A 12,497-nucleotide genomic window follows, 5' to 3' on the forward strand; every position below is an offset into this window, starting at 1 on the left:
GTTTGAGTCCAACACTGTATTCGTAGTAACTGTTCTATGGGTAGGTTAATCTGGCTGACAGTTATTTATAGGATGTTGTGTGAGATATCGATCAGAATTCAGGGGAAAAAACAAAGTACGATTTTTCGGAGTTAACTTTTTAGAATACAGCAACGAATGGTTAATTTATTATTTAGTTTATAATATTATTTGGTACTTATATAATATTATATTTGCTGTCTCTTCATTTATGCCTGAATTAATAGTAGTCAATAATAATTACCTTTATATCCCGTACATTTCCATGATCTGTAGAGCATACTCTGTGTGCTTTACAAATTTTATTTCTTTTCAATTCATTGATCTGCTGGTTTGTATTTTTTTCCAGGACATCACCTCTGACTGATAGATTTTGCCTTCAGGAGCGAGCCAAAATCTTGACAGTGCTACAATGATTCTGTCTCTGCTTGTCGCCATCCTGCTTGTTTTTGTCATCATCATTGCTATCGTTGCTTCCTATTTGCTGTACATGTCCAGTCGTCATGGGGAGTTGCAGAAGCTTGGATTTGTTGGACCAAAACCCAGACTATTTACGGGAACTCAGTTGGGAAATGTATTTGAAAATCAATGTGAGATCTACCAGGCTTACAAACCTCACAAGGTAATGAATGAGATTTATCAAAAGCTGTTTGAATGAATTGTTTAAAAAAAATTGTACTTGTTATTAATTCATTGTTGTTGTAGCTTTGTTAAGTTTCCACTATATGGGGTATGCTAGTTGTGTATTGCAGCACACTTTGTGTAACATGGAGCCATTTAGATGAAATTTCTGTTTTCATGTGAAAGGATTTTATGCATGAGAAACATACATGAATGTCTATGGTGACTAAATTGAGAAATAAGGGGAATGTTTGGCCAACTAGCTGTGTAAGTTGTATCTCAAACATAACAAAACTGTTTTATTTTATGGCCATTTTTCTTATTATTTCTGGAACATCCCACCAACATGTATTGATTTGATTACCATAATTTACTCTTCAAACGTGCTATTATGATTTCTTTTCAGGTATGTGCTGTGTACACTCTGAGATTTCCAGGCATTATGATTACATCTCTGGATGTGGCCAAAGATGTGCTAGGGAAATATTTCAACTACTTCTCTGATCACCGCCATCTCCCAGACACTGGCTGTTGTTTGGATGAGTCTCTCCTTGTTTTGAAAGGAGAGCGTTGGAAGCATGTGAGAAAGACTGTCAGCCCATTTTTCAGCACAACCAAGCTAAGGTACATGTGTGGGTTGTTGGAGAAAAAATCTCAGGTATGTACCTCTCTCTCTCTCTCTCTCTCTCTCTCTCTCTCTCTCTCTCTCTCTCTCTCTCTCTCTCTCTCTCCTCTTGCCCCTTTTAACTCCCAGTGGAGCATAGGCCATCAATAACATTTTCCAGGGAGGCCTGTCCTGTGCGTCCTTTTTTAGCTGTTTGCATGATATTCCCACCTTTTCCATTTCGGCATGTACCGCTCGCCTCCTTGCCATCTTTGGTCTTGCTTTCTTATGCTTTCCTTGTGGATTCCACGTCAATGCCTGTCACCTCTGGAACTTGAAGCGAGTTACTGTGTGTAGAGGGTGTCTTTTTACTTTGGCCGACTGCCATTTCGTCTTCTGTGTACCCAGTGTTAGATTGTAAGGGCACCTCATCTATAAGTATATGATCTTCAGCAAACAGTGCGGATACATTTTTTAAACTGAATAAGCCTGTTTACCCAACCAAAAAAAATTACCTCACATTTCATCCAGCCTAAATACAGTCGAATTTGCTTTAACGACCACCTGTCCACAACAACCACCTGTACAAATGACCACTTTTCATTTGACCCCTTGCATTTTTTCACATAAAAAAACACTGTGGGACGCTCTCGTGGTCTAGAGGTTAATGTGTTCTGGACAACGACAAAAAAAATGTTCCCCTTTCACCTCCTGTCCTGCTCTCTAACCATGTTCTGTTGTCTACTTTCGTCTACCCAATTGTTTTAATATTTTTTTAAAAATAAAGAAACACTGTCCAAGAGGTCCACATGTCTAAGACAATCGCTGTTCCCTTGACATTGGGTGGCCATCTTGAACAATTTTGGTTCAACTTGACTACTGTTTTTTTAGAAGGTATTCTTCTTATCCCCAAAGCTTGACGTCAACTTAGGTGGTAGTGTGCCCCTTTCTTTATGTTGCATGCTGATTATATATCTAGCGTAAACCTTTATATCGTCATCCAGTGCCAGATCTGTAGCAGACATCGGCAATCATGGTTCTCCATTCATTCCTCTGCTCGGATGCTCTTTTAATTAAAAGTTACGTTTCCCTGATCTTTCCCTGTTACCCATTTGTTTAGGTTCCCTAAGTAGGTTGCTATGGGCCTACCCCTGCCTGGTTTTCCTTCAAACGACATTTATATAATTAACGATATTTTTTTCATTTACGTCTTATTTGTTTAACTGTGGGTCTATTTGTGAGTACAATCATATATTATGTGTGTATGTATAATGTGGAAGAGAGGATGTGTGATTGTGCATGTGTTTGTGTGTATATGTGTGAGTATGAGTGAGTGTGTGTATGTGTGTGTGTGTGTGTGTGTATCTGTGGTGAAACACCAAACCAATGGCCAGCATAATCTCGACAATAAAGATTCACCAAATCTTATTTATCTTAAGTCTTAAGTAGTCAAATGAAAACTGAATCTTTTTTTGCTCTTCTTGACAGAGTTTGATGGAAGTTCTAATGGAAAAACAGGAAAGCGGAGAGGCTGTTGAGACGAAAACCCTCATGTCTGCCTTCACGATGGATGCTATTGCTAGCACAGCATTTGGTGCTGATATTAACTCCACCAGAGACCCTGAAAACGAGTTTGTCAAAAATGCCAAAAAATTAACAGATCAGTTTTTCAGGTTTTTTTCTCTTGTGTTCCTTTTTCCTTTTCTTGGTCACCTCCAGAAGGCTGTGAAATTTTCCTTCGTAAACAAAGATTTGATTAATTTCTTTGTAAACTTTGTGGGCAGGGCTTTGGAACTGAGACAAAGTGAAGTGCAGGAAAGGAAGAGACAGGATTTTATACAAGTGATACTGGATGCTGAAAAGGAGAATACGGTCAAGGATAATGAAGAGAAACAGAAGTCTGGCTTGTCCGTTGCTGAAGTGCAGGTAGGATTAACTCCTTGAAGGCCGACATCATTAGGCTATATATAGTCAAACCTGTGTAAAACGGCTACCCATCGTCAAGGAGAAAAGTGGCCGTATAACACTGGTGGCTGTCTTAGGCAGGACTGATCAAAATGAAGAAAGCAAATCATTCTCTTCTAAGGTCCAAATCGAAAGGCTGATTCAAAAGGGTTTTTGTTTTCTTTTTTTAAAGGGGGAGGGTAGTTTAAGAAAGTTTTTTTGTGTTGGATTATTTATTTATTTTTTTGTGGGGGGGGGGGGGGGGGTTAGCTTTCTTTATGCTGCTGATTTTGTGCAAGGGTAAAATAAACGAAACATTTTGTAAGACGATGTAGACTGAGTGGCATGGTCGCCACCACTTGGAGAACGAGTGACGTTTCTGTCGCAAGTTCACGTCAACATCCATTGTTACTTTGTTACAGATGAGGTAAACAAAACAGTGACCAGCCACCTCACATCTGATTTGTGCGTGAGTTGTGGGCGGGGCTTATAGATTATGATGGATCACACTTCCCTCCCCAGCAGTTGAAAATGTATTGTTAGGCCTACCCATTAGTCAACTTGGGTAAACATTCATTGTAGGGACTAACAATCGGTCAGGTGAATGAGGGTCCACAGCTTGAGGGGCAGATTCAAAATTTATGACAAAGCGTCGGGCAATGAGTGACCACGTCTGGCCGCCTGAGGCAGGTAAATTTGACAGTGAGTTGATAAAATAAGGTGGCTGTGGTCACGTTGGACAGGTGACCGTTTTACTCAGTTAAATAATATTGAGAAAAAACGAAAGAGGGGAAATGGAAAGAGGCCGTTTGTACAGGTGGCCCTATTATACAGGTGGCCGTCATGGCAGGTTTGACTGTATTGTATTAGTAAGACTTGTGTGTAAAGCACATAGAGCTTCCTGCCGAGCTGGGATATGCGCTATTCAAATGCTATTTATTATTTTTATTATTATTATTATTATTAATATTATTATTATTATTATTATTATTATTATTATTATTATTATTATTATTATTATTATTATTGTTATTATATTATTATTATTGTTATTATTATTATTATTATTATTATTATTAATCTAGAAGCAAAAAACCAACAACATCCTTTTTACAATCAACATGGGCAGTAAATGTTGATGATAATAATAATAATAATGATATATGATATTTATGTAATGGCATCCTAAAGAAACTTTAAAATGTAATCACCCAGTCATCGTGTTATAGCCTTGCACTTCCCGCTCATGCAGCATACCAATTTAAAGCTAAATGAATTCTGCATCATATGACACATTACAATTGTACCTATGTTGAGAGATGTATGTGCGCGCGTAGACTGGGATGCATCAGCTTTGGTGGAATGGACGTGTATTGAATATCAAATGAAAAGAGATTAATATTGTCTCTGCAATGAACAGCATATTCTGATGATATTATTTTAAAACAGATTGGAAAATAGAGCTGTTAAAAATACCACGCAAAACCTGCACCTCACATGCCATGTGCTCATCAGTATAGTAGTTTTGGTTTTGTTTAGGAGCGATTGGTTTCGTGTAGAGCACATGGACTGTGTTAGAAATTAGGCGTATCCCTCTGTCGGTGAGGAATGGAGGCCACGAAAGTGCCAGGGTTTTCGGTGGTTTACGGTTGAATGAGCTAGACACTAGACAGCCCTCATGTGAAACACTGGATGGCTTAGTTTAGTGGACTATATCGTGCAAGTGCTGGAACGTCATGTCTTACCCTTATTTTCTTCTTGATGTCATTCAAATAGACATTTCCATGCTTAGTAAAGCTTTTTCTCACAGGGCAAATGCCACTATAAGACAGTTTTGGGGCACATGGAGTTATTGGCATCTTCTGAAAGCTTATTTATTTGTCTTGTTTTTTATGAAAAAATATCCATCCATCATGAATAGAAGTAGAGATATTTACGATTGAAAGACACAGGGATAGCCTGATTTCAGAGGTAAAATAAGCCAGGAAATGGCCACTAAAGTTTGGTAGCTTCTATAGTTTGAGAGTCCTTGAAAGCTCAAATTTACATATTTTGTGCCATTAATCAATGGGGTTTTTTAAAAGTAAAATTCACATGGAAATGTGTTTTTATATGGACATAAAACTAAAAGGTGTTGAACCAAAACAAAACAAATATTTTAGAAAAATTGCAAAAAAATGAATGAAAAATGCTTGTTTTATCAATTTCATTATATTTTGACGAGTGCCTGATTTGCCTCACATATAATTACATGCCAAGAAAAAATGACTTGAGTTGACGTTTGATTGAATTATTGGATTTGATCGCTCATAAATATCTTAGAAGTCAGCACATGTACTCATTATACACAGCATTATTGTTTTTTCTTGTTTCCCTTATAAATTTATTGTAAACGCCTGCTTGTCTGTGCTACAGGTTACTTGCTGTATTTCCTTGTATCAAATCTTTTTCTCTTTTTCTGAACATGTTGTGGTTAAATTAATCTTGTAGCTTGAAACATCTTTTTTTTTCATGATGAAAATTTTAATGTTTGCATTCTTTCAACTAAACTTGCATTAACAAAACAGGGAGTAGGCCCACAACATCTTGACTGTTTAATCCAGAGTGTTTTATTTATTTATTCTGAAGAAATAGCATTATGTTACTAATTTGAAGGGATTTTTTCCCCCCCAATTATTGTTTGTGAGATCGCTTACAGGTTATTAGGGGGGGGGGGGGGGCTCTCGTGGCCTAGAGGTTAAGGTGTTCGCCTCTCATTCAAAGGTCTCGGGTTCGAATAAGGGTAGCAACAGAAAAAAATGTTCTCTAAAATTGTCTCCTTTCACCTCCTTTCCTGCTCTCTAGCAATGTTCTGTGGTCTGCTTTCATCTCCACTTTCTGCCCCCACCCTCTCACCTCCTTTGCCCCCTCCTCTGGGCTCCTGACTCTTTTTGCAGTCTTTCTACTGATACTCCTTGGCTCATTCTTGCTGCTGTCTTTCAGCCACACCCCTTATCTTCTGGTAGGAAAGCTTTACACCTAGCCTTCTCGGACAAGGGAGAAAAATCGCGGAGGTCCCGTGTGCAAGTTGCGCACGTTAAAGATTCCTTGGTGGTCTAAAATTGATAAGAGTAGGCTTTGGCCGCCACCCAGGCAGAATTCAAAATTTCCTACCAACCGAAAATGTTTAATGTGTCCTGCGCACTCATTTAACCTTATGCAGTTGTGAGCGCCGTAAAACAATTACCAAAAAAAAAAATTGGTTATTTAAGTGATTCGTGATTTTACTACTCTTAAATTTCCTCTTTTTTTCCCTTTTTTTCATATTTCCAGTCGAAACTTTTCTGTCAACAACTGAGAAAGTGGATTGTAGGGGTTTAGCAGATTGTGAATGAGAGATAGATGTGAAGCAAAGATTGAAATAGATTTTGTCTGAATCCATCGGCAGTTAGACAGAAGTACCTTTGTCTTAATCCGTTGTCAGTTAAGCGATTGTGCTTTTAAGGGTATCTATTGTCAGTTATGCAGTAAGACTTTTGAGGGTAGCTTGAATTGGCTGTAAGTCCAGATATATGAAATGATGAAAAGCATATATGCTCTGCCACAAAGCTCTGCTAAAATTTACGCCTTGCACATTCTTGCTCATATTTGAAATTCTGCATTTAATGAAAAATGTTGAATTGTCGTCTAAACGCAGGTATTCTGAAAATGATTTGTTTTAATTCCAACTGATTTAATTTAAGTTTTATTTTGACTCATTGTGTTATGATATCAAACGTACTTTTCCCCAGGGCGCAGCATTAATCTTCCTCCTGGGTGGCTACGAAACTGTGTCCACAACTCTCTCTTTTACCTTGTTCCAAATAGCCATGAATCCAGAAGTCCTGAAAAAGGTTCAAAAAGAGCTTGACCAGAAGTTGAACGGAAATTTTCCCAACTACACTAATATCCAGAGCCTTACCTACTTGGATATGTGCATCAGTGAGACCCTGCGGATGTACCCACCAGGTTACCTGCTAGAAAGACAATGTTTGGAGACAGTGGATATACAAGGGATCACTTTTCCCAAAGGTAAAAGTCAATCTCAGTTGGCTATAGAGCAGTGTTTGACAACCTTTTCATAGACAGCACCCATTTCTGCTACCTTTAAAACTTTCCACCTACCCAGCACGCAGAGCGCAAATTCTTTGTCCCCACGTACTTGGATGCAGATGGGGAACATTAGTACTATTCCCATATATCTCTGCGAAAATGACCCAAATTGGTATGAAATTTTCAGCACATTGATAAAATTGAACGTGGCACGGCACACCGGCAGTGGAATTTTGGTTGCAGTGGGGGGTTCCCCACGAAGCGCCTTATCACGACGGGTCACGGGGGTCAACTTCTTGTCGCCGCTCTGTCTGGGGTGACTTTATTTTTGGTACTTTTCACATACAGTTTTAGGTGTATCCTTGCATTTATTGTAATTATCATTTGATGCACCCAAAGCATGCATTTCTGCTCTTGAGACTCTAAAAAGAAAGAACATTGTAACTTGTCTGGTTATTTCATTTGACGCCCTGAAGTCGGCAAAGCTAAATTGTAAAAATTTTTGGACAATTGTGAATGAAAAAAAAAATCAACATGAAAAAAAAAGGCATGAAAAAAACTGTCGGAACTTTTGGAATGTGAACAAGGTAGCATTGGTGCAGATACTCAGGAATTATGGTATCTGCGCATATATAATAGAAAGCTGTAATTTTGCAACTTTATTCATCTGGCACACAATTTACTATGACGTAATTCCTCCAAATACAACTGTATGTGTCTAATCAATATCATCGTGAATATTGGCATGTTTTCTCGGAAGTTTATAAAAATTACCCTGAAGTCTCTCTATGAAAAAGAACTAATCGATTTTAGTGCCAGAATACATCTACAATGCAATACACGAACAGTATCTGTTACACTCTAGAAATTCCTTACTTTTCTTAAGACACTAAGTCTAGGTTTTGTAAGTTGACTGAATAGCACTAGGGATGACTTCTCATAAAATTTAGGTTATAAGAATAACTTCCAGCTTTCCAGAGACACTAAATCAGCACCAGACTTTTCCAACTTTTGTTTTCGTTTCTATGACCATTTGCAACTGACAATGTTCTGGTTTCTTTACATTCATAAGTGTCTTCGCATATTTCCGACAGAAAAACTGAGAATGAATCAGAGCTGTTAAAGTACTTTTAAAAAGGTACCTAAGTAAAAACTTAAGTACAATCTAAAATATGTACTTAAGTACAGTAAAAGTACTTTCTTGTAAAATGTACTTGAGTGCAAGTGCTTTTTTAAAAAAGTACTTATGAGTACATTTTGAGTACTTTCTGCTAATATGCTAAAACACTTCAGTGCTAATGCAAAACATCAAATTGAATAACATATCCAGTATATTTGACAAATTAGGACATTTATTACAAAAAACGTAAACAGTATAGGCCTACAAAGCATTTGAATATACGCACTGAACGTAGGTGGAAAAGGTCCGTGAAAGTGAAAAAAAAAAAAAAAAAAGACGCAACTAGTGAGTCAGTGATATTATGAATGCAACTTGTTTGAGCAAGACAATTAGATACACATTGAGAACTCACTTTCAATTTCAGTTGATTATAAAAGTGGTAAGACAGATTTTGGTAACACTGTGCAGTCCACGGCGCCCACGGCAAACCAAAATACATGTAGTTTCCTAGAGTCTAGTAAGTGTAGTGTAACCAAAGCTTATTTACTACAGTAATCTCCGCCTAAGATCTCAGTGCTCGGGAGCAAAGGAAATACGGGATCTTAGCCGACGAAGCCAAGGAAGAATCTACAGTGACCCATGAACTGACGAGACCCCTTGGTTGGTTTATGAACATATATGGCGAGCAAAGAGTGGTCAACCTTGATGACCAATCACAGTTGCATGATGGCATGAGGCATGCCATATACACACTCATTAGCCTATTGTGAGTCTCGAGATCTTTATATTATCTATGTTTATCCAGTTGCCCCTCCCCTTTACCTGTGCAAATATTTTAGCCTTCCATCTCTGATTGAGTCTTTGTCATTACGCACCATTACGTTGTGACCACACCAATTAAAATTCAGGCTGTCTCGCAAATTCGGGAATAGAGAAAAACTGCCTTCAATGGTCAGGGAAGAGTTCACAGTTCGATGTGATCCTGCCTGGGGCGAACTTGTAGGTCCTACCCACCCAGCGAGTGATGTAAGTTTAGTTGGCGAGCTCAGATGCGAGTGCGATGGTTGGGGAAAAGAAACACATCGGTCAGTTCTCACCTCTGTGTGATCCCGTCTGGGGCAAACATTGTACCGTTTCATGGAGTTTTACAACGCTTGTGATCACATTCACGAGAGTGGCTGATCTTTGACGAGACGGGCCGTTCTCTGATCTCAAGTTTTAACTCTCGGTTGATCGGCTGTGCCCGCCCGGGAGTTTGTTCCGTAAATTATTATCAGAAATGCCGACACTTACCCTTTCATTAAGCTTCAAAAGTACTCAAAATGTACTTTAAAAATACTCAAAAGTACTTTTATAAAAAAGTATCGGAGTACAGTAAAAGTACTGATTCTCAAAATGTACCGGAGTACAGTAAAAGTACCGAAAATTGTAACCTAAGTACAAGTACTCTGTTATAACCAGCTCTGGAATGAATGTGTTAGCTGTCATTATTTTTATTCCATACAAGAAGTTTATCTCTACCCATGTAGGCTATATTTACACAGTTTTGTGTTTTTAAAATTTCCCGTGATAATATATTTTTATCTTTCTTTGTTGTATGCAAGCTGCCACAGACACAGCATGACTGATAAAAAAACGCAGAGTAACTTTCTCTTGATTAATGGTAAAATAAGAGCTAACACCTGTGTTTTTAGTTTTAAAATGCAGATGTGCCTCTTTCTTCTCTTATAATTTGACTATTACTACTTGCGCAGATTAAAGATTTCTCATGGTGAAAGACATGATATTCGTAGTCTGTTTAACACAGATTTTGGAAAGATCTGTTGTGCTGTTTTTAAATAAACTATCATTTATTCATGAGTTTGTAACTAAAATAAGACAAATTGGGTAGGCTACTTTACAAACACTTATCTAGAACAAAAGCTGAGGCCCACAAAAATTAACCATTCTAACGCAGAATAGATCTCAAGACATTGAGCTTTTGGTGCATCAGTGTAATGGTTTGCTGTGTTGGATGGGGAAGAAGTTTTATTGTTTCAAACGTAGACAAAAATGCGAACTTCTTAATTAACCGACTCTAGCAAAGTCGCTTCAGGATTCATTAACCCCATGACCCCGAGCTGGGGAGCTCCAGCGGGCGACTGAGTCACGCTTACTAAAAGTAACAGAATCGGGCGAAAAGTGACACTGTGGTGGCGATTGCATGTTCAAGAGGTTAGCCCTGGATAGGGAAAGGTGGAAAGTGTTTGTTCATGGCCTATACCCTGATGCAGGGTAAGAAAGGCAATAATGATGATGAACATGAGGGTAGCTGTGATGGATGTTGATTTTCACTTTCTTTTTTTTTTTAAGGGGGGGGGGGGGGGTAATAGATCCTATGTGTGGTATTGAAGGGGACTTGAGATAATGATGGTAGTTTCAAGATAAGATATGATGAGATTCTCTTAAACAGTGTTTCCCTGGACATGAACTCTCTCTCTCTCTCTCTCTCTCTCTCTCTCTCTCTCTCTCTCTCTCTCTCTCTCTCTCTCTCTCTCTCTCTCTCTCTCTCCCTCTCTCCCTCTCTCTCTCTCTCTCTCTTTATCTCTCTCTTTATGTGCGTGCGTGCGTGCGCGCATGCGTGTATGTGGGCGTGCATGTCCAATTTAGGTTAAACATCCAATGTGCTGCACCAATGTATGTAATTGCCGAACCATATGTTAAAATATGTGGATGTATGGGCCAAAGGCCTTTCAAATCAATAAATCATTTTGAATCTTTGAATCTCTCTCTTTATCTCTCTTTCTTCCTCTCTCTTTCTCTCTATCTCGCTCATCCTCTATCTCGCTCTCTCCCTCTCTTTCTCTTTTTTTACACACACAAACACACACAAAACTGTTTCTCAGTGTCTTTGATACACATCAGGCATTATAACACAAAAGAACACAATCAAGCACAAAATTGGTAATCTGGGTCACTACTGAGTGGCGCCATCTAGGGCTAATTCATCCTAATTCCAATGTTTCTTTTAAGGCTATGCTGTTATTGTGCCTGTTTGGGCAATGCACCATGACCCTGACATTTGGCCAATGCCCGAAAAGTTTGACCCAGAGAGGTTCACACCGGAGAACAAAGCATCGCTACATCCCTGCGCTTACCTGCCCTTTGGTATGGGACCGAGGAATTGCATAGGTATGCTTACTTATTTTTATCTTTTTGACTCTCGCTTTTACCTCAGTTTTGCTTTGCCACGCTCAGCATGCAGTGGAGCCACACATGTTACCACTCAGTCTGACCAGAAAAAACAACAAACTAAAACGACGGAATCTTCTTTCCCATGTTTTCTAATTCTACTTTTGGCAATGCCAAGATGAGCGTCGTTCTTTTTGTTTTTTATTTTGTGCCTGAAGCCCAATGTTCAGTGACGTTTTTCCAATCAAACATCTATCGAACTTCTCTCTCCTCCCTCTTTTCTAAGTGTGTTACTCTTTTACATCTCTCATCTTCAGCATATAAATGACCTACTACATGTATTTGTGTTGCAAGTACAATGTACCATAATACTAAGACTAAACCAGGGATGATGATTTTGAATTGAAACAAACAAGATTTTACCCTCCCTGTCTGCTAAACTGCCTAGTTACTGATCACAGATGATGGGAAAATTGTTGTAGCTTTTCTTGACTTGTGTCAATTTTTCTACAGCCTAGATTATCTTATGTAATGTGGTCACCTTTGAGCTGATCGGCACAAAGTGCTTGACATAGATGTACTCGTGTAGTCTTTAAGGTGACCTGTCACCTAAGCCAAGTTTGTTTGTTAGTGTCCCGCTCTTTGCCACAACAAATCTCCACCTTTCTCTGTCTCTGCTTTGATGCATATTTTCTTCAAGTTGTAAACTTCTGTCCAATACAACGTTTTCAATGTATAGCGTAGGTGGTCTTTTTTATCTTGCTTTTCTTTTACAGTGGAACATGACTATAGCAGCCCCCGCTGCAGCGGGACCATCCCTACAGCGGGACCTTACCAGAATCCCCATTTTTTTTGTCTACGTAAACTCAATTACTGTGCTCGGGTTTAATGGGGCAAGGAATGGCCCAAACTTGGATACAGCGGGAGAGACAGCGATCTCTAGCCTGG

At 38.8% G+C, this 12,497-nt stretch overlaps 1 protein-coding gene across 1 annotated transcript in view; it reads left to right on the forward strand.

The window, feature by feature from the left end:
* Nucleotides 1-367: 367 nt before the first annotated feature.
* The window catches only part of LOC101856687 (cytochrome P450 3A41), a gene marked incomplete at its 5' end in the record, with an annotated part of 13,786 nt that continues 1,656 nt past the window's right edge, over nt 368-12,497 (forward strand). The window contains 5 exon segments of the mRNA XM_013087609.2: nt 368-640; nt 1,046-1,297; nt 2,732-3,169; nt 6,958-7,237; nt 11,391-11,549. Coding sequence (XP_012943063.1) covers nt 431-640; nt 1,046-1,297; nt 2,732-3,169; nt 6,958-7,237; nt 11,391-11,549 — 1,339 coding nt within the window.

The sequence above is a fragment of the Aplysia californica genome, unplaced genomic scaffold (assembly GCF_000002075.1).
Source record: "Aplysia californica isolate F4 #8 unplaced genomic scaffold, AplCal3.0 scaffold00609, whole genome shotgun sequence".
In the NCBI taxonomy this organism is placed as follows: Eukaryota; Metazoa; Mollusca; class Gastropoda; order Aplysiida; family Aplysiidae; genus Aplysia; species Aplysia californica.